Source organism: Bos grunniens, chromosome 18 (genome assembly GCF_055505025.1).
Source record: "Bos grunniens cultivar Pamir isolate PY7600 chromosome 18, Bosgru_T2T1.0, whole genome shotgun sequence".
NCBI classification, from domain to species: domain Eukaryota; kingdom Metazoa; phylum Chordata; class Mammalia; order Artiodactyla; family Bovidae; genus Bos; species Bos grunniens.
In genome coordinates, this window is record NC_141182.1 from 39,480,499 (window position 1) to 39,499,822 (window position 19,324).

The 19,324-nt window shown below is 38.3% G+C and overlaps 1 protein-coding gene across 2 annotated transcripts in view; it reads left to right on the forward strand.

Annotated features, from left to right (window-relative positions):
* AP1G1 (adaptor related protein complex 1 subunit gamma 1) overlaps positions 1–19,324 on the forward strand; it is an 84,700-nt gene that overhangs the window by 54,214 nt on the left and 11,162 nt on the right. For both annotated transcript variants that reach the window (XM_086351604.1, XM_086351606.1), the window contains exons 12-19: positions 1,845–1,985; positions 2,913–2,967; positions 13,188–13,310; positions 13,479–13,568; positions 13,862–13,989; positions 14,929–15,033; positions 16,370–16,511; positions 16,696–16,822. In XM_086351604.1, coding sequence (XP_086207730.1) covers positions 1,845–1,985; positions 2,913–2,967; positions 13,188–13,310; positions 13,479–13,568; positions 13,862–13,989; positions 14,929–15,033; positions 16,370–16,511; positions 16,696–16,822 — 911 coding nt within the window. The remainder of the gene's footprint in view (positions 1–1,844; positions 1,986–2,912; positions 2,968–13,187; positions 13,311–13,478; positions 13,569–13,861; positions 13,990–14,928; positions 15,034–16,369; positions 16,512–16,695; positions 16,823–19,324) is intronic.

The following is a 19,324-nucleotide window of genomic DNA, read 5'->3' on the forward strand; positions in this document are numbered from 1 at the left end:
ATTGATAATTGAGTTCCTTTTATTTGTAGAGAACAGGTGTTAAGTGCTTGGGCAAACTAAAAATAAGACCTGGTCTCAGTAATAATGACTTTTATATAAAGCTTTGTGAAGGATTTATAAGCACCCTCTCAGTTGGTTCTCAGAGCAAGCCAGTAAGAGAAACTAGGCAATTACTTCTCTCCTCAGTTAACAGATTAAAGTACAGTCCCAGAGGAATCAAATGACTTAACTCCAAAGCTTACTCCTTGAACAAGGCAGTCTTCGGGATAGAAATCAGACTTTCTGACTCCTATTGTGTTGTTTCTCTTTCGCTCTTGACTGGGCTTTGCATTTCAAAAGTAAAACCTGGGTCTTTTGACAGGTTGTATAGCAATAGCAGCTAAGACTCTGGAGCCAGAAGGCCTCGTTTCACATCCTAGCTTTGCCCTTAATAAACTTGGTCTGGTTACTTAGTCTTTCTGTGCTTCAGTTGTCTCCATGTACAATGTAGATACAGGAGCACCCACTTCCAAAGGTTATGTGGGATTAACTGGACTAGCATATGTAAAGCACTTAACCACTGTATAAGAATTAGCTATTATTGCATTTCTTAATGCAATTTTAAGGATTGAGTTTTTGTTGCTTGTAGATTAAGATGAAAGTATTTTCAACTTATTAAATTGGTATTTTTGAAAGTAAATTATATGCCATGGTTTGACATTATTGACCAAATATGAAAAGATGAGTGTAGTAACTAGCATATCCATATTTACCTTGGTTGTCAAATTTGATAGGCAGCTATTTGTTATTGTTGTTCAGTCGCTCAGTCATGTCCAACTCTTTGCAAGCCCGTTGCAGCACACTGGGCTCCCCTGACCTTCACTGTCTCCCGGAGTTTGCTCAAACTCATGTTATAGTGATGCTATTATAGAAACTCCTGTTTGCTCTCATAGCACATATCTTTTTTTCCTTTTCATGGCGCTTACTGTCTTTTTTCATTTTTCTTTCCAGCTTTATTGGTATATAATTGTATGAGTCTAAGATGTACATCACATTGCTTTGTCACACTTTATTGCAAAATGTAACTCCTGCAGCATATCACATAATTACCATTTCTTTTTTGTGGTGAAAATATTTAAAATCTACTTATTTTAAAATATTTTTAAAATATTTAAAATCTAGCAGCTTTCAAGTTTATTAATACATCATTATTAATAATAGCCATTATGCTATACATTAAATCTCCAGAGCCTGTTTATCTTACACGTGGAAATTCATGCTCTTTGACCAATATTTCCCTATTTTTCCCACCCCACAGTGGGTAACCACCATTCTAGCTGTATTTCTATGCATTCAGCTTTTTTAGCTTCTACATATAAGTGATATCATACAATATTTGTCTTTCTCTAACTTATTTCACTCAGCCCTCAGGGTTTGTTTTTATTCTAATCACTTGTATACCTTTCGATGTATGTTATATCATCTTTGGGTTGAAGTGGATGTAGTAAAAGAGTTTGGTGACTATATATCACATTTTTAACTGTTGATGCAGAGAGATAGTATTTTTGAGTATTAATTTCTTTGCCTCTCTTTTTGAGCCTTTTAGGTATTCTAAATTTCAGCTTCATAGAATAGACTGTCTTTAGTAGTGTGTATCTTTTGGGAATTTTTGAAGAAAAGCATTGATGAAAGTTCACAATAACTTTGTTAAGTTTGGTTATCTCATGTGCAAAGATTGGGATTACAAGATCACACAAGGACATCAATACATCCACTGGTGCTTGGTGTTCAGGGACAACATACCTGGGTCTTTGTTTCATTCCCACTGTAAATATCATAACTTTTTTTCCCTCCCTCCATGGAAGGCGTGCAATGGAATTGAGTTTTGCCCTGGTAAATGGGAATAATATTCGAGGCATGATGAAGGAGTTACTTTATTTTCTGGATTCATGTGAGCCAGAATTTAAAGCAGACTGTGCATCTGGAATCTTCCTTGCTGCAGAAAAGTAAGATTTAACTTTTACATTCATTGGTAAAAAATGCTTGGAACTTTTTGGAAAGCATCTTTAAAACATGAGGGAAATGTTGTAAACATGTTTAAATATGTAACGTTTATTTCAGGCTTCCCGTTAGAAATTGGGTTTGAGAAGGTCCTTGTAGTCAGTATTTATGTTAAGCATTATACTAAGACCAAAATAATCCCACTTTTATAAAATCTCCTGTTGTATCTGTTCTTTAACCTCTCTTCTATGATTCCCTTTTAATGAAGAGAATAGAAAAGTTACAACATTTGCATTGTGGTTCTGTGTAAAACTTTCTGGGTTGAAGTCCTCAGGATTTTGATAGTATGGTTATTTCTCCTCTTTTCACTGTGAATTTAAGGGGAGGCAAGTTCCTAGACCTGGTGTTACCTGGGTCTGGGAACAGTGCTCTTTCTTCTTTCTTCTCTGTCCTCTCCTGTCCTGACTTTATGATTTGTTTTCTAAGAAAAAAATTGGAGACAGAGTCTTCAGTTCTCAACTCAGCAACTCCTGTTGCAGTATTTACATATGAATTTGACCATGTACTGTTTCATTATCCATTGAAATGGGAATTGGTGCTAGTTTAATTGCTGGTAGTTTTGAAGGTGAAATGCGTCCAGATACAACCTCTTAACCTGTGAACCTCAAGACTATAGGACAGGAGTTTGGAAAGTCACTGTGTGTGTGTGTGTGTCTGTGTGTCTGTGTGTCTGTGTGTCTGTGTATAAGAGTTGCTCAGTCGTGTCCAACTCTTTGCAACCCCATAGACTGTAGCCCAGCAGACCCCTCTGTCCATGGGATTCTCCAGGCAAGAATACTGGAGTGGGTTGCCATTTCCTTCTCCATGAAAGTCACTGAGCAGAACTTAATTTACAGGTTCCAGTTTTTTCATCTGTGCCATTGTTTTCTTAGGTATGCACCTTCCAAACGGTGGCATATAGACACGATTATGCGCGTTCTGACAACGGTAAGTAGTTTTTTTAGGTAAGTGTGTACTAAGTGCTGGATGTGTCAGTTAATGAGACAGACAAAGCTCTTATTCTTATGCAGCTTATGTTTTAGTGGGGGAGATGGGAAATTCATGGGGAAAGAGGGATGCTCCTGTCAGGCAGGGGGGAATGCTGTGAAAAATAGTAGAGCAGCATGAGGTACTATAGTGATGACAGAGGAGAATGGGATATGGGGCAGTGGGCCAGGTTCTTGGGTAGAATAGTCAGGGCAGGTCACTCAGAAGAGGTAACATTTGAGTAGAGAACTTGGTAAAGTGGTGAGCTGTACAAAGATTTGGGAGAAGAGTGTACAAACCAGAGGGAACAGTTGGTGTTGGAAAGCCTGAGGGTAAGTAACAAGCTTGACGTGTTTGGAGAGCATCAAGAAGGCCCGTGCAGCCAGTAGACTGAGAGAGGCAGAGAATGGTTTGAGGCAGGGGCTAGATTTTGTAAGGCCTCACAAGAGTTAGGATTTTATTTTGATATGATGGGAAATCATTGGGAAGCTTTGTTTAGTTTTGTTTTGGCTGTACTGTGTAGCATGCTGGATCTTAGTTCCCAGACCAGGGATCGAACCCGTGCTCTCTGCAGTGGATTCACAGAGTCTTAACCACTGGGCCACCAGGAAAGTCAAAACCTTTCTTTAAGAAAATGCTCCAACTTTTCATTTTTCCAATGAGTTTAGATTCTCTTATTATACAGTTATATGCCTTTTCTTCTTTAGCCTGTTGATGTGCTAGGTTACATTAATTGATTTAAAAAAATTATTTATTTAATTGAAGTTTAGTTGGCTTGCATTAATTGAATTTTTAATGTTGAATCAGCCTTCCATATCTGGAATAAATACGACATGGTTGTGGTGTATAGTTTTCTTTAATACATTATTAGATTTGATTTGCTAAAATTTTAAGGATATTTATTTGCACCTGTGTTCATGAGATACTGGTCTATAGTTTTCTGTTCCTGATGTTTTATTTGACCCTTGTGTTATTTAGTAGTGTGTTGTTTAATCTCCACATATTTGGGGACTTTTCAGCTATCTTTGTATTGCTAATTTCTAGTTAAATTTTGTATGATTTCTGTTCTTTTAAATTTAAGACATTCTTAATGGCCCAGAATGTGATCTGTCTTGATGAATGCTCCATGTGAGCTTGAGAAGAATGTTTATGCTGTTGTTGAATGACATAGTCTGTAAATGTCAATTAGATCATGTTGAAGCTTTCTCTTAAAAAACATTCTGCTTTTTCCCATTAGGGAACAATATATGTGTCCAAGTCACACCACTGATTACCTGCTTTTTAGTGTCTTACCTTTCCTTTCTGCCAGTTTCCCCAAACTTCTCCCTCCATCTTTGTGTTTCTTAACAGGAGTGAGTATCCTACCAATCTGGGATTTTGTTTCTTTGTCTTTTTCTGTTTCCTCTTCAAAGTACAGGTGTGTAGGCCAGGTCTTGGTCCTATAAATCAGATCCACTCTTCTATCCAATAATGGGAGATTGACCAAGGTGGGCACAGCTTCCACAGTTTGTATGCCCTGTGCATCTTGTTTATCATAATGCTCTTGTGAGACCAAAATTTAGTTTCCTCATAGGTTAAATAGCTTTACTTTGTCTCCATGGTGGTAAATCTCAGATTTCATTTGTCAACAGGACAATAAAGAGATCGTTGTTTTTTTTTTTGAAGTGTGGATAATGAAATACAAAACACTTCCCATTGCTGGGGCTAGAAGGACTGTTAACGTTTTAAAGAAATTCGGATTTTTAGAAACTTACTGTTTATTTCAGTTTTATCTTACTTATTAAGCCTTTTTCAACTGTTCATACACAGCTCTTTCTCCATATCCCAGAGCAGTGTGACTACCATAGCTGGCTTGTATGCTTTTATTTATTTATTTATTTTTAAATCTCAGTTTTATTTATGTATTTATTTACCTTTACAATATTGTATTGGTTTTGCCATACATTGACATGAATCCGCCACAGGTGTACATGTGTTGCCCATCCTGAACCCACCTCCCTCCCCATCCCATCCCTCTGGGTCATCCCAGTACACCAGCCCTGAGCACCCTGTGTCATGCATCGAACCTGGACTGGTGATCCGTTTCACATGTGATAATAATACATGTTTCAATGCCATTCTCCCAAAACATCCCACCCTCGCCCTCTCCCACAGAGTCCAAAAGACTGTTCTGTACATCTGTGTCTCTTTTGCTGTCTTGCATACAGGCTTATCATTACCATCTTTCTAAATTCCATATATATGCATTAGTATACTGTATTGGTATTTTTCTTTCTGGCTTACTTCACTCTGTTACAATAGGCTCCAGTTTCATCCACCTCATTAGAACTGATTCAACTGGATTCTTTTTAATGGCTGAGTAATATTCCATTGTGTGTATGTACCACAGCGCTCTTATCCATTCATCTGCTGATGGACATCTAGGTTGCTTCCATGTCCTGGCTAGTACAAACAGTGCTGCAATGAATATTGGGGTACACGTGTCTCTTTCAATTCTGGTTTCCTTGGTGTGTATGCCCAGCAGTGGGATTGCTGGGTCATATGGCAGTTTTATTTCCAGTTTTTTAAGGAATCTCCACACTGTTCTCCATAGTGGCTGTATTAGTTTGCATCCCCACCAACAGTGTAAGAGGGTTCCCTTTTCTCCACACCCTCTCCAGCATTCATTGCTTGTAGACTTTTGGATCACAGCTATTCTGACTTGTGTGAAATGGTACCTCATTGTGGTTTTGATTTGCATTTTTCTGATAATGAGTGATGTTGAGCATCTCTTCATATGTTTGTTGGCCATCTGTATGTCTTCTTTGGAGAACTGTCTGTTTAGTTCTTTGGCCCACTTTTTGATTGGGTCATTTATTTTTCTGGAATTAAGCTTCAGGAGTTGCTTGTATATTTTTGAGATTCTTTGTCCGTTGCTTTGTTTGCTATTATTTTCTCCCATTCTGAAAGCTGTCTTTTCACCTTGCCTATAGTTTCCTTTGTTGTGCAGAAGCTTTTAATTTTAATTAGGTCCCATTTGTTTATTTTTACTTTTATTTCCAATATTCTGGGAGGTTGGGTCATAGAGGATCCTCCTGTGGTTTATGTCAGAGAGTGTTTTGCGTATGATTTCCTCTAGAGTTTTATGGTTTCTGGTCTTACGTTTAGATCTTTAATCCATTTTGAGTTTATTTTTGTGTATGGTGTTAGAAAGTGTTCTAGTTTCATTCTTTTACACGTGGTTGACCAGTTTTCCCAGCACCACTTGTTAAAGAGATTGTCTTTTCTCCATTGTATATTCTTGCCTCCTTTGTCAAAGATAAGGTGTCCATAGGTGCATAGATTTATCTCTGGACTTTCTATTTTGTTCCATTGATCTATATTTCTGTCTTTGTGCCAGTACCATACTGTCTTGATGACTGTGGCTATGTAGTCGAGCCTGAAGTCAGGCAGGTTGATTCCTCCTGTTCCATTCTTCTTTCTCAAGATTGCTTTGGCTATTTGAGATTTTTTGTATTTCCATACAAATTGTGAAATTATTTGTTCTAGTTCTGTGAAAAATACCGTTGGTAGCTTGATAGGGATTGCATTGAATCTATAGATTGCTTTCAGTAGTATACTCATTTTCACTATATTGATTCTTCCGATCCATGAACATGGTATATTTCTCTATCTATTTGTGCCCTCTTTGATTTCTTTCATCAGTGTTTTATAGTTTTCTTTATATAGATCTTTTGTTTCTTTAGGTAGATATATTCCTAAGTATTTTATTTTTTTCATTGCAATGGTGAATGGAATTGTTTCCTTAATTTCTCTTCCTGTTTTCTCATTGTTAGTGTATAGGAATGCAGAGGATTTCTGTGTGTTGATTTTATATCCTGCAGCTTTACTATATTCATTGATTAGCTCTAGTAATTTTCTGGTGGAGTCTTTAGGGTTTTATATGTAGAGGATTTTGTGATCTGCGAACAGTGAGAGTTTTACTTCTACTTTTCCAATCTGGATTCCTTTTGTTTCTTTTTCTGCTCTGATTGCTGTGACCAAAACTTCCAAAACTATGTTGAATAGTATTAGTGAGAGTGGGCACCCTTGTCTTGTTCCTGACTTTAGGGGAAGTGCTTTCAATTTTTCACCATTGAGAATAATGTTTGCTGTGGGTTTGTCATATATAGCTTTTATTAAGTTGAGGTATGTTCCTTCTATTCCTGCTCTCTGGAGGGTTTTTATCATAAATGGATGTTGAATTTTGTCAAAGACTTTCTCTGCATCTATTGAGATAATCATATGGCTTTTATTTTTCAGTTTGTTAATGTGGTGTATTACATTGATTGATTTGCGGATATTGAAGAATCCTTGCATCCCTGGGATAAATTCCACTTGGTCATGATGTATGATTTTTTTAATATGTTGTTGGATTCTGATTGCTGGAGTTTTGTTAAGGATTTTTGCATCTATGTTCATCAGTGATATTAGCCTGTAGTTTTCTTTTTTTGTGGCATCTTTGTCAAGTTTTGGTATTAGGGTGATGGTGGCCTCATAGAATGAGTTTGGAAGTTTACCTTCTTCTGCAATTTTCTGGAAGAGTTTGAGTAGGATAGGTGTTAGCTCTTCTCTAAATTTTTGGTAGAATTCAGCTGTGAAGCCATCTGGTCCTGGGCTTTTATTTGTTGGAAGATTTCTGATTACAGTTTCAATTTCTGTGCTTGTGATGGGTCTGTTAAGATTTTCTATTTCTTCCCAGTTCAGTTTTGGAAAGTTGTACTTTTCTAAGAATTTGTCCATTTTTTCCAAGTTGTCCATTTTATTGCCATATGGTTGCTGATAGTAGTCTCTTATGATCCTTTGTATTTCTGTGTTGTCTGTTGTGATCCCTGCATTTTCATTTCTAATTTTATTGTTTTGATTATTCTCCCTTTGTTTCTTGATGAGTCTGGCTAATGGTTTGTCAATTTTATTTATCTTCTCAAAGAACCAGCTTTTGGCTTTGTTGGTTTTTGCTATGGTCTCTTTTGTTTCTTTTGCATTTATTTCTGCCCTAATTTTTAAGATTTCTTTCCTACTACTAACCCTGGGGTTCTTCATTTCTTCCTTTTCTAGTTGCTTTAGGTGTAGAGTTAGGTTATTTATTTGACTTTTTTCTTGTTTCTTGAGGTAAGCCTGTATTGCTATGAACCTTCCCCTTAGCACTGCTTTTACAGTGTCCCATAGGTTTTGGGTTGTTGTATATTCATTTTCACTCGTTTCTATGCATATTTTAAGTTTTTTTTTTTTTTTTTTCTTCTGTGATTTGTTGGTTACTCAGTAGCATGTTCTTCAGCCTCCATATGTTGGCATTTTTAATAGTTTTTCTCCTGTATTTGAGATTAATCTTACTGCATTGTGGTCAGAAAAGATGCTTGGAATGATTTCACTTTTTTGAATTTACCAAGGCTAGATTTATGGCTCAGTATGTGATCTATCCTGGAGAAGGTTCCATGTGCACTTGAGGAAAAGGTAAAATTCATTTTTTGTGGGTGAAATGTCCTATAGATATCAATTAGGTCTAACTGGTCTATTGTATCATTTAAAATTTGTGTTTCCTTGTTAATTTTCTATTTAGTTGATCTACCCATAGATGTGAATGGGTATTAAAGTCTCCCACTATTATTGTGTTATTGTTAATTTCCCCTTTCATACTTGTTAGCATTTGTCTTACGTGTTGCGGTGCTCCTATGTTAGTTTGGGTGCATATATATTTATAATTGTTATATCTTCTTAGATTGATCCTTTGATCATTATGTAGTATCCATCTTTGTCTCTTTTCACAGGCTTTGTTTTAAAGTCTATTTTATCTGATATGAGTATTGCTACTCCTGCTTTCTTTTGGTCTCTATTTGCATGGAATATCTTTTTCCAACCCTTCACTCTCAGTCTGTATGTGTCTCTTGTTTCGAGGTGGGTCTCTTGTAGACAACATATATAGGGGTCTTGTTTTTGTATCCATTCAGCCAGTCTTTGTCTTTTGGTTGGGGCATTCAACCCATTTACATTTAAGGTAATTATTGATAAGTATGATCCTGTTGCCATTTACTTTATTGTTTTGGGTTGAGTTTATACACCCTTTCTGTGTTTCCTGTCTAGAGAAGATCCTTTAGCATTTGTTGGAGAGCTGGTTTGGTGGTGTTGAATTCTCTCAGCTTTTGCCTGTCTGTAAAGCTTTTGATTTCTCCTTCATATTTGAATGAGATCCTTGGTGGGTACAGTAATCTGGGCTGTAGGTTATTTTCTTTCATCACTTTAAGTATGTCCTGCCATTCCCTTCTGGCCTGAAGAGTTTCTGTTGAAAGATCAGTTGTTATCCTTATGGGAATCCCCTTGTGTGTTATTTGTTGTTTTTCCCTTGCTGCTTTTAATATTTGTTCTTTGTGTTTGACCTTTGTTAATTTGATTAATATGTGTCTTGGGGTGTTTTGCCTTGGGTTTATCCTGTTTGTGACTCTCTGGGTTTCTTGGACTTGGGTGATTGTTCCTTTCCCCATTTTAGGGAAGTTTTCAACTATTATCTCCTCAAGTATTTTCTCATGGTCTTTCTTTTTGTCTTCTTCTGGGACTCCGATGATTCGAATGTTGGGGCGTTGAACATCGTCCCAGAGGTCTCTGAGGTTGTCCTCATTTCTTTTAATTTTTTTTTTCTTTTTAACTCTGTTTGTTTCATTTATTTCTACCACTCTATCTTCTACCTCACTTATACTATCTTCTGCCTCCATTATTCTACTGTTGGTTCCCTCCAGACTGTTTTTGATCTCATTTATTGCATTATTCATTATATATTGACTCTTTTTTATTTCTTCTAGGTCCTTGTTAAACCTTTCTTGCATCTTCTTGATCCTTGTCTCCAGGCTATTTATCTGTAACTCCAATTTGTTTTCAAGGTTTTGAATCATTTTCACTATCATTTGGAATTCTTTATCAGGTAGATTCCCTATCTCTTCCTCTTTGGTTTGGTTTGGTGGGCATTTATCCTGTTCCTTTACCTGCTGGGTATTTCTCTGCCTTTTCATCTGGTTTATATTGCTGTGTTTGGGGTGGCCTTTCTGTATTCTGGCAGTTTGTGATTCCTCTTTATCGTGGAGGTTTCTCGCTGTGGGTGGGGTTGGACGGGTGGCTTGTCAAGGTTTCCTGGTTAGGGGAGCTTGTGTCGGTGTTCTGGTGGGTGGAGCTGGATTTCTTCTCTCTGGAGTGCAGTAAGGTGTCCAGTAATGAGTTTTGAGATGTCAGTGGGTTTGCTGTGACTTTGGGCAGCCTGTATATTGAAGCTCAGGACTATGTTCTTGTGTTGCTGGAGAATTTGCGTGGTATGTCTTGCTCTGAAACTTGTTGGCCCTTGGGTGGTACTTGGTTTCAGTGTAGGTATGGATTAATGTTATGTTATTAATTAATGTTATTAATCCTATGGATTAATGTTCCCTGGATTCAGGAGTTCTCTGGTGTTCTCAGGATTTGGACTTAAGCCTCCTGCCTCTGGTTTTTAGTAGTATTTTTACAGTAGCCTTGAGACTTCTCCATCTATAGAGCACCAATGATAAAACATCTAGGTTAATGATGAAAAGTTTCTCCACAGTGAGGGATGCCCAGAGAAGTACACAGTTACATGGAGAAGAAAAGAGGGAGGAGGGAGCTAGAGGTGACCAAGAGGAGAAGAGGGGGAATCAAAAGGGGAGAGAGCAAGCTAGCCAGTAATCACTTCCTTATGTGCGTTCCACAGTCTGGACCGCTCAGAGATGTTCATGGAGTTATACAGAGAAGAGAAGAGGGAGGAAGGAGACAGAGGTGGCCAGGAGGATAAAGAGGGGAATCAAAAGGAGAGAGACAGATACAGCCAGCAATCAGTTCCCTAAATGTTCTTCACAGCCCTGAACACACAAAAAGATTCACAGAGTTGGGTAGAGACAAAAAGGGGGAGGGCGGAGATAGAGGCGACCTGGTGGAGATAAAGGAGAGTCCAAAGCAGGAGAGAGCAGTCAAGCCAGTAATCTCACTCCCAAGTAAAAATGGGTACTGAAGATTTGGTTCTTAAAGGCACAAAGTTGATAACAAGTACCAAAAAGCAAAGATTAAAAATACAGAGTAGAGGTTAGATTCTCAAAAATACAATGTTAAAAAACAAAGTCACAAAAATTATAAAATATATATATATGAAGTTTGCTTTAAAAATAGGGTCTTTTTTTTTTGCAAGGTAATAGTAGGTTATAAAAATGAAAATGAAAGGAGTAATAGGGGACTTAAAAATGAAAAAAAAATTTTTTTAACTTAGAAAATGATAATAGTAAAAATATACCTAGGACTTTCTCTGGTGGTATTGCGGACAGTGTGGGGTCAGTTCATTTTCAGATAGTTCCTTGGTCCAGCTTGTACTTCTCAAGGTCTGTAGGCCCCTTCCAGTGTAGTCAGTGCTAACTACAGGGTTTTAATCTGTTGCACCTGTCACTTCCAAAGTGGTTCCCTCTGTTTATTTTAGCTTCTTCTGTTTGCTGTTCTCTTCAGTGTCTAATTTCCGCCCTGACACAAGGAGGGCGGTGTTGGTCACTTTTTTTAGGCTCACTGGTTCAGTCAAGTTGTGGGGAGGGAGGAACAGTACAAACCAATATCACTGACGTGTGCTCACAGTGATTCAGCCACACTGGGTTTGTCCCCGCTCACGGCATGTTGCTTTCCCAGTCTACCCTGTTCAGGCTCTATCTAGGTTGCTCTGCTGGGAACTGTCTGATGCTGGCCCTGGGTTGTCTGCACTCCCCAGGTCTAAGCCACTCAGGTTCAGGTTTTCGGGCACTCCTCAAAGGCGCAGACTTGGTTGGACCTGTGTTTTGTGTCCGTCCCAGGTTCAAGCAGCTCAGGTGACCAGGTGCTTGGCGAGCACGTCGCCCCCAGTTGAAGGCTGCAACTTAACGCCTCCCCAGTCCCAGCTGCTCGGTTTTCTGGGTATACAATGGGCGCGCCTTCTCAGGTGTGCCGTGTGTCTCTTCTGGGAAGCTGATCTCTGGCTGTGACCCTCCCGGCGGATGTCAACCATCCAGAATCCCAAAAAGTCTTGGTTAGCAAGGAAGTCTGCTTGCAGTTTGGTATAGGATGCCTCTCTGGGGCTGCGATTGCCCCCTTCCAGCTCTGGCTTCCCTCGCCTGCCTATCTCCTGCGGGGGGATGGGCGGGTCCTCAGCCTGCTAACTCTCCTCCGTCTTTTGTTCTGTGAGTGGCCCTGGCAGTATCTTAGGTTAGGGATTTTCCCGGGATAGCTATCCCACAGTCTGGGTTGCTGTCTCAAGCTAGTTCCCTCAGATTGCCTTCAGGGCATTCAGGCCCGTTTCTGACCCTAAGCAATTCAGCCCGCTCTGCCCTGTCCCTTCCCCGCTTGCTAGTGGGGAATGCAAGAATCTGGGATGCTGCTCCGATGGGAGTTGCTGTTAGGCACATAATCTGTGGGTTTTAATTATTTATTTATTTTTCCTCCCGGTTATTTTGCCCTCTGAGATTCCAAGGCTTGCCACAGACCCGCCAGAGAGAGTATTTCCTGGTATTTGGAAACTTGTCTCTTTTTTAAGACTCCCTTCCTGGGACGGATCTCCGTCCCTACCTCTTTTGTCTCTCTTTTTATCTTTTATATTTTGTCCTACCTCCTTTCGAAGACAATGGGCTGCCTTTCTGGGTGCCTGATGTCCTCTGCCAGCATTCAGAAGTTGTTTTGTGGAATTTGCTTGGTGTTCAAATGTTCTTTCAATGAATTTGTGGGAGAGAAAGTGGTCTCCCCGTCCTATTCCTCTGCCATCTTAGGGACTGCCTCACTTGTATGCTTTTAACACCTGTGTTGAGGAGTTGTGGGGAGGAAGAGGTTGTTCTAATTAAGTTCCCAGTGAATGTGTTTCTTACATTTTTGCATTAGTAGACATTCTATTTTGAGTAGAAAGAGGCTTTTCTTGAAATTCTAAACATTTATATTTTAATTTTACTTTGGACAAAGAGAAGATTTTATCTTTTTATAAAACCTTAGAACTTAGAATATTCATTTAAATAAGACTTTGAAATTTGAGCTGCTTCTGAACATGAGAATTGGAAACAACTTTATCTTGGAGGGTGTTTTGTAGTCGTCTCCTCTGAGCAACAACAGCACTAGCTGACTTTTCTTATCATTACTCTGTGTTTCTTGGGGTAACTGTCTGCATTTCCTTTTAGGCAGGAAGCTATGTTCGTGATGATGCAGTTCCCAACTTGATCCAGTTAATAACCAATAGTGTGGAGATGCATGCCTATACTGTCCAGCGCTTGTACAAAGCAATTCTTGGTGATTATTCTCAGGTAAGTACTTTTACTTTAGGGGGAAAATTGCTGTTATTTTTCTGATATGTTCTTATTACTGTCACTCTTAGAGGTGCCTCAGTTGTGACCTTTATGGTTGGATGACCTATATGATTTGTATTAATCCTTTAAAGGATAAAAATCTTTTTCAAATGACTCTTTTGACAGCAACCTTTGGTGCAAGTGGCTGCATGGTGTATAGGTGAATATGGAGATCTTCTTGTATCTGGCCAATGTGAAGAGGAAGAGCCTATTCAGGTACCCTTTGTCACTCTTGGTTAAGAAAAGGGAAGACAGTGTTTTTGGTTTTAAGAGTAGTGTTTAATGAGTTGAAGTCGATTCCTTGAAAACCTTTTAAAGAAGCAGTGGTAGAATTATAGATTCATTGGAAAACTTGCTCATTTTTCAGTTGGAACCTACTGGGCCATTGTGAGATTTGAAACTTACCTTTAGGTCCCTCTCCCCACCCCATCATAGTGACTTACATTGTTTCTCTTACCTTCTGGCTGAAGAGAAGTGAGAATGTCATGTTTCCATTTTTTTCTCCCCAGGTAACAGAGGATGAAGTGTTGGATATTTTAGAAAGTGTCCTAATATCTAATATGTCCACCTCTGTGACACGAGGTTATGCCCTCACTGCCATTATGAAGCTTTCTACTCGATTCACCTGTACTGTAAAGTGAGTATGGGGAAAAAGTAGGGTGAACACGTTTTATAATTTTAAAAAAACTTTTATTTTGGGAAACTTCAAGCAAAGCCAAAAGTAGAATAGTAAAATCAACTGCCTATATCTGTTACTCCTCAGTAACAGTCATCACTTCATGGTTAATCCTTACTATATAGTTTGTACCCTGTTATCCCTTCATCCCACCACTGCTTAATTTGAAGGTAAAAACTAATGTTTTTAAAATCAGGTATCTGATGTCTATTTTCTTTTTTAAAGTACTGAAGTTATCTTCCCATGTAAGGGTTCTGGTTTATTATAATTTTGAGATATCAGAATTGGAAGAAAATCATTTTGGTGTTTAAATCTTTAAATTTTGCTTTTTTTAAAAAAAAAACACTGTTTTGAATAGAACTCAATTCTTGGGTCGGTTTCCCAGCCAATCATACTTAATACAGACTTGGTTCTCTCAGACCTGCTGCTTTTGTTTATAATGTAAAGCCTCATGAAGAATGATATTTTTTACCATTTAAATTGTGAAGTATAAGAATTTGGTGTTAGGCAGTGACACTTTGCTTATAAAAGTCTGATGCTATGACCCTTTTGTTGATAAAAGCTTATTACTGTAAAGTTATTAAAGAAGGGAATGAATACTATAAATTTGTTGTTTTGTAGCAAATTAATAATTGGTACTTCTGTTTATCAAATTTTAGGGTATAAGATATTCAACAGACAAAATCTAGCATTAGAACTAGAATAAACTCTGATGGTCTTGAGCTATCTATTAGATGACCTTAAAGGAAAGGTCTTTTGTTTTTGAAAAATTATGTACATTAAGAAAAGATGAACATTTCAAAATTTTAACCAGAAACCTCTGTTTTAAACACTGTTCTTTCTGCTTGTTTATGAATTTTCTTTTGGATGTTTGAATTTGTTTGTCATTTTATCCCAAAGCCGAATTAAGAAAGTGGTTTCCATCTATGGAAGCAGCATTGATGTGGAACTCCAGCAGAGGGCAGTAGAATACAATGCACTTTTTAAGAAATATGACCATATGAGGTAAGTAAAAGAAACCAAACAATGCATGTGCTTCTTAGCATCCCAAACACTTTGTTGTGATAACCCGTAAAGGAGTTTCATCCCTCATGCTTTATTTATTTATTTATTTTTAAAAGGCTTAAAATGTTTTTTAATAAGTTCATGTTGCATTATTCATTTCTCAGAAAAACTTTAAAGGTATTAGGGACAAATCAAACATGGTACACCAGTAAAAAATGCACAGCATAACTACCTAAGATAGGCAAAGCTAAGAGCTACCATCTGACACTCAGCATACAGCAACCCTGTTCTCAAGATTGTACTAGGCCTATCAAGAAAGCTGTGAATGGCAACATCACAGACACAAAAGGGCCATTTCTGGGTTGTCCTTACCCAAGAAAAAGATGGAGGCAAGTTTAACACAAGATTTTTTAAAGATACACTAAATGAAAATCTCTAAGAGACAATGTCTTCCTTGGGACATGAAAGGGTAATATATGGGACATAACAGAACCGTATGTATGTTGTCTGTGACCTCTGTGGACATGTGCCTGAATTCCCACCTGGGAGTGATTGGAACAGTGGGGCCAAGGTCATTGGGGGATGTTTGGTTTTTGTGGTATATGTGGCAGGATCTCTGGGGTGAGACAGTGCACTAAGTCGTGTCCGACTCTTGCGACCCCATGGACTGTAGCCTGCCAGGCTCCTCTGTCTATGGGATTCTCCAGGCAAGAATACTGGAGTGGGTTGCCATTTCCTTCTCCACCTCATGCTTTATTGGTGGGACATCACAACCCCGTTCAGTTCTCACAGCTTGGCTACTTGTGTTTTGTTCGTCTTCTGTTATGCCTAGCCTCTAAAGAAATAAGTGAACCGTGTTCTTCTAGTCCCCTTTTCCCCTTCCTCTTGGTAAGGAAAGTTTTCTTCATTTCCATTTTACTTGGTGAAGAAGTGAGAGTTGTTTTATCTCAGGAGAATCTCATTGAGATACCATTTACTATTACCATTGTGTGTATCTTTTTTCCCCTTTCTGTTGTGCAGTATCTTCTTGATTGGAAACTGCTAATATGTACTTGTTTATCTTTCTTTCATTCCAATTTCTCTGTCACTTAGAATTCTGAGGCTCTTGGGGTTTAGATGGACAGTTTGTCCGTTCAAGGTTTCCTGCCTGCCCTTAATCCAGTCAGGAATGTAGGTCACGTATTCTTGTAATCCAGCTTCTATTTTAGTATATGTGTTGGGATATGGGGAGGGGAGATGTCTCTCCACATTTGGCTGGAGTATAGTTAACAGTGATTGTTTTGGGTAGGGAATCTAGGTTAACTGCCTAGAATTTAACCACTTCAGATTCTTCCAGGTCTGCCCTGCTTGAGAGAATGCCTGTCATGGAGAAAGTGACCACAAATGGCCCTACTGAGATTGTACAGACAAACGGAGAGACAGACCCAACTCCTCTAGAGACAAAGCCACCGCCCTCAGGGCCACAGCCCACCAGCCAGGTAGCTTTTCCCTTGCTTATCCTCATGATCTTTTGGTTCCTTAGACCCTATCTCTTAGGTGATTCCCTTCAGTGTTCCTGGGTTGATTGATAATTCTGTTCCCTGTTTTTAAGTATTGAAAGGGCTTTGTGTTAGATAACAGATTAGACAGTGACAATGAATAAGATATTATTTCCTTGTTTAGGCCAATGATTTATTGGATTTGTTGGGAGGAAATGACATAACACCTGTTATTCCAACTGCACCTACAAGCAAACCAGCTTCTGCTGGTGGAGAGCTTCTTGATTTGCTGGGAGACATCAACCTTACAGGTGAGGCCAGACTAGAGTTAATTTCATGCTTGGCCAGGGATAAGGGCCTTGAATGTAGACTTTCTGTCTAGCACATGAGACAGTTGAAGATGGGAGAGGGTAAGTGAAAAAAAAACAAGAATCTTCACAACATCTGGCCTATGTTGCCATAGTAATACTCTAGAGGTAATTCATAGGGATTCCTCAAAGTCTAATTTTTAGTTTCTGGAGAGTAAATTACTCACAGTGTTTTAAGACAGAAAGAAAAGTCTCAGGCTAGAAAAGAAGCACATCCCAAGAAATACATTACTTTTTCTAGGTTTCTTTCTACTCATGGTTAGTTTCTAGGAGCTGTGGCCATTTGTGGAGAGTGGAAAGATGTTAACCTGTTTTCCTCTTTCCCTCTCCCCCTTTCTTTCTCCTTCGTGTTAAAGCAATGGAAGGATAAAATTATCCAGGATTATAGTATTCAAACGTAACTTTTCATTTGGGGATATCTTATCTTTATTGACATGTAGTAGACATTTATAATTAGTGTGTTCAGAGATACTGTAAACACAGGAGATCAAGAGAATATCACTGTAGCATATAATTTCTATCTTAAGTGACTTCTCTAAAAGTGAAATGCAGAGTTGCAGCATACATGACCTTGAGTGGAAAACGGCCATAGGTTAAGGATGTTGGATGCTTATCTAGACTGGCTATCACAGGCTTACAGGTTTTTTCCTAACATAACTGCCTCCCAGAACTTATGGTTTATATTTATGTCTTAACAAAATTTCAAAATATTGCTTGTCATTGCTTAGGGCCATTCACAGTCAGTTTTAAATCCCGGGATGCCAAAGCTGTCTTGGATATATGGAAAAACAAGAACAACCCCATTTGAAACATAGTGTATGGGGACCTTCCTGGCAGTCCAGTGGTTAGGACTCATGTGCTTTCACTGCTAGGTGCCCAGGTTCAATCCCTGGTCAGGGAACTAGGATCTCACAGGCTGTGTGGCGAGGCCAAACAAACAAAAAACCGGAACACAGTGTATAGATGATATGCTTTACTTATTAACATATTAGCATTTCCATGTTAGTGTATAATCTTCACAATTATAATTTTGAATGGTTGTCTAATATTTGATAAGTTTAACCATTATTTATTCAGTTCCTTACTATTGGGCATTTTGCTTATTTCCAGATTTTTCTTACCATAACTGATGCCTCTGTAAATATTGTTATTACATAAATTTGCCCAAATTTATTTTGGGTTTACATTCTTCGGCTCAGTTACGTTAGGCTTACTCTTTCTGAATCTGTTTAAAATAAAAATGATTCTTATCATCATAGGGTATTTGTGAGGAATAGTGACTTCGTGCGTGCATAACACATAGTAGGCACTAAATGTTACTTACTTTTTCCTCAATGTCTGTGAATTTCACTGTATAGTCATAAATAAAAAAGCCCTCACAGTTGAAAGATTGACCCTCTTATCTTATTAATTTTTACTTTTTCAATCTAGGGAATGTTTTATATTTGTCCATATTTGTATTATACATGAATTTCCTTTTTGCACATTCCTTTTGTCTCCTTTAACATTTATTATGGAGCCTTAATGTTTTGTTTTTGTTCTTTCTTTTTTTTCTAGTGTTAACAAGAAAAAGCAAAATAATGAAATCTAGCTTTTTTTCCCCTTATTCATAATGTATTTTACTTTTTTAATTTATTTTTTAATTAGAGGAACATTGCTTTACGGTGTTGTGTTGGTTTCTGCCATACAACAACATGAATCAGCCATAATTACACACACTTCCCCTCCCTGCTGTGCCTCCCTCCCTTCACCCTACCCCACTCCTCTTGGTCATCACAGAGCACAGAGCTGGGCTCCCTGTGTTACACAGCAGCTTCCCACCAGCATGTATTTTACGTGTGATAATGTGCATATGTTGATGCTACTTTCTTCGTTCGTCCCACCCTCTCCTTCCCACTCTGTGTCCACAAGTCCATTCGCTACATCTTCATCTCCATTCCTTCCCCGCAAGTGGGTTCATCAGTACCGTTTTTCTAGATTCCATATATATGCGTTAATGTAGGATATTTGTTTTTCTGACTTACTTCACTCTGTAGAACATAATGTGTTTTAAATGCAATTCCCCATTTTTTTTTACAATATTAAGTAAAGTTTTGAGTTCTAGATTCTTTAAGCCATCATTACAGTCAAATCCTGATGTACCATCATTTAAATCAGTATAAATTAGAAAATAAATTTAGTATGTGCTTTTATAAAAACTTGAGCACTGAGTTCCTGTTGTTTTTTCAGAACTACCTACTGTACCATTATAGGAGGGGAAAAAAGCTAGAATTTGAAGGACTAGGGACCAGCAGCAGCAGCAGGGACCCATTTGTTGCCTCTGTGTCTTGGGTAGCCTATGATTTTCCATGGAAAGACGTTTCTAAAATTGTTTTGAAATGGAAATTGTGGGGAAATTCCTAGATTAGTTTTATAAAAACTAGGATAGCTATCTGAATATTTGTT